We start from the raw sequence: 3233 nt of genomic DNA, 5'->3' as shown, positions 1-3233 counted from the left end.
CATACACTGCGGAAAATTATGGATCTATTTGTGTTAAAATATGCATACACTATAATAGTTTAGACAAAACGGTTTGTAAAATTACCTTAGGAGACTGCGATGTCTTTCGAAAATTATCCTTCAAAGGTATGAAGGTCCTACACGCGTATCCACACCGAGATTAATCTTTCTTGTATCAACACTTGATTCGTGGAAAAAAAAATAGAGTTCAAACTCATTACCACGAGTTGATGGATTCTTTCTTGATTAGTCACTAATTCTACAAGGATTTAATTATACCCAATAATCATTCAACTAATATCATAAGGCATTAGGTGTCCGATATCAAAATATAATAAATAACTTGTTAATTACTATGATAATCTCAAGTCTAAGGAAAATATATATTTCTTCACAAGAATATCCTATTGACAATTCAAAGGTAATATATTAATCATTAGGAATTCTCATTTGAGTCAGTTCAATGGTCATATCTCTATATGCACCATTTATATGTGTTATTTAATAAATGAAATATATTAATCATTATCTAATAAAGACTATTACACATATATTGATCTATCCGGATTAATAGTATCCTAAGCTCAATAATCCTATGATCAAGAACGATTTGGATTAAAATTATAACAGATTTATTTCTCATTATTATAATCTCTATTATAATAATAAATCTCTAATTTTAATCAAAGATCTTTCATGTTAATTATTTTGGTAAATAATGAATATGATATTAAGGTGATAATACATATAACTTTATTATTATAAACATGACAAATTGGTTCTTGGGCATACATTATATCCCAACATGTTAATCAACTTAAGACTTACATCATTGATATGCAAATCAATGTTGAATTTGTTTCTTTGAAATGAATCAATAATTTTTTATATAAGCTTGTTGAAAGTGGAAGACACATTATTTTTACATTAGTTATCTTCTTTTGAAGTTAGCAATACAAATGTAGAAAGAGTTTTTTCAACTACAAAAATTGTGAAAAATATTGTGTAATCGAATGGGAGATGTGTGGATGAATGTATGTCTACTGTCTAGTGACTATATTTAGCTAGAAATATTTAACAACATTGACAACGAATTCATCATTCAACAATTTTAAAATTGAAATCATATAAAGAGTAATTATAAAATATGTTATCAATTGGATTAATATATTTACATTTTCTAACTCTGATATAAATGTTTTCATTTTTTATGATTGGTCATATTTTAAATTATAACACATATGTTGCACACCTTGACTCTAGTCCTAGAATCGTCACCGAACCCATGAATGCAGGTGAAGGTACAATTGTTGTGAGTTTTCTTATGGTGGCTAACTTCTCTTTCTTGTTTAAGAATGCAATTTTTGGGAGGGTTCGTTTTTGTATTTTGTTTTGTTTTTATTTATAATGTATTAATTATTATGTACTCGTTAAGGAAACAAATTAAAAAAAAACATTTTGATTCTTAACCAAAGAATATCTAATTAAATAATTTGTGTAGCCCAGCCAAGAGATACAAGACTAACTCCTTTCAAGATATAGAAATCATCCAAATTGGCTTTATCTATATCTTTTCATAAACACGAATCTGATTAAATAATCTAATAAGCATAAATACATATAAGCAATATGCATGAAGTAAGCAACACATTATTGATATATTGATATAAAAATCTATAAAATAACTCAGATAAATCATGTAAAAGTATTTAGAAAACGTCATTAGGATGAAATAAGTACCCATATTTCGAAATAGTCTTAAATTAAAGCACTGGTGCTACATAAATTACCTCGGCGTTAAAATGAAATGCTACAATCTTATACAAAGTGCATATAGTTCAATGAGTAAGAGCATGATTGGTGATAGGGATCATCTCCGATGAAGATTCATTCCTCTTCTTCATTTCAGCTTTCTGTTTAGTGTACATGCCATAGACATAAGAGCAAAATGCCCACAAACACAACACAGTGGACACTGCTTTGAGACCACCAAAGGCTTCTCTAAAAACAACCACACCTCCTAATACATTCATGGACAATAGGGCTGTTGCACAAATCCCCCCTGTTAATGAAGTTGTCAGAAACACCATTCCTGCAGTTCCCATAAAACAAAGTTGCCATGTCACTATATTTGACACTATATATATCCAATAAATTTTGGGTCCTTTATCAAACACTTTTTGCCCTTCTTCCTTCATTTGAGAAAATCCACCATCCCATATCATCCCTATGGTGGCCAATACTGTTGATGCAATCTGCATTATCAGCTGCATTTCTATCACCATTTCATAGCAATACACCTTCTTGTAAATCTTCTCCATCACTGGTAAATATGATGCAAATAACAAACCTGCACCAACTGTGCAGAAGAACCCAATCAAGTATGTCTTTTGGGTCATTCCACTTGTTGTCTCACTACTAGAATTCAAGGCAAGAATGATGGAGCTTAATGTAATAAGGATGACACAATTAAGGTTTAGAAATGTTACTTTTTGTTTGACTATGATGGCAGAAAGAATAAGAGTGAAAGCCAATTGGGATGATAGCACAAGGGATGAGGTTGATACTGGGAGATATGAAACTCCCCATGAGATCAAAAGATTATTAACTCCTAACATAAATCCAACAAAGATTGATAAGATTAAAATCTTTTGATTGAAATCAGTGAAGGGTTTTCTCTTAGTGAGACTAAGGGCATAAGGGAGGAAAGTTGGGATGATCAGTAGAGGAAACCCTGCAGATTGAATCCAAGTTGAAACCCATTTGCTAGAACCTTTGTGTCTGAAATAGTACTTAGCAAGAAGACTTGAAGAAAGGGAACCCACAAAGAGCATTAAATAGTTTATCACCAAAAGGGGCATATACCTCTTATTAGTGTTAGATTTTTGGTCTGCATGCAATTGCATTTCGTTGTCCATGGTTGAATTAGGTTGATGTTGAAGTGCTTCTTCTCCACCTTCTTCATCAATGGTTTCAATGTCACTCGTACGGTTCTTGATGGTGGACATGTTGATTAGTTTGTTGACGCTGTACTGGGGCTTGTGATTTGGCCTCTATCTTGTGAGGTAGACAAAGATTGGAAATGGAGAGAGATTTGATTCACACAGAGTAAAGTGTTAGATATATAATAATAAATAATTAATAGTAATCAGGGTTAATTATAACAAATAATATTGGTCATGCTGATTAGAGATTGTTGACGTTGTACTGGGGCTTCTGATGTGGCCACCATC

The 3233-nt window shown here is 31.5% G+C and overlaps 1 protein-coding gene across 1 annotated transcript; it reads right to left on the bottom strand.

Annotated features, from left to right (window-relative positions):
* Positions 1-1732: 1732 nt before the first annotated feature.
* LOC109341486 (probable purine permease 4) lies at positions 1733-3233 on the bottom strand. The gene has a single exon (XM_019579415.1). The coding sequence runs from the start codon at positions 3006-3008 to the stop codon at positions 1839-1841; it is 1170 nt and encodes a 389-aa protein (XP_019434960.1). The 5' UTR covers positions 3009-3233; the 3' UTR covers positions 1733-1838.

This window comes from Lupinus angustifolius, unplaced genomic scaffold, assembly GCF_001865875.1.
Source record: "Lupinus angustifolius cultivar Tanjil unplaced genomic scaffold, LupAngTanjil_v1.0 Scaffold_473, whole genome shotgun sequence".
Classification (NCBI taxonomy): domain Eukaryota; kingdom Viridiplantae; phylum Streptophyta; class Magnoliopsida; order Fabales; family Fabaceae; genus Lupinus; species Lupinus angustifolius.
This window is presented reverse-complemented; position numbering and strand designations above follow the sequence as displayed.

Excerpts from the sequence above, each read along its gene's own strand:
- LOC109341486 (XM_019579415.1), bottom strand. The coding sequence starts at position 3,008 with ATGTCCACCATCAAGAACCGTACGAGTGACATTGAAACCATTGATGAA.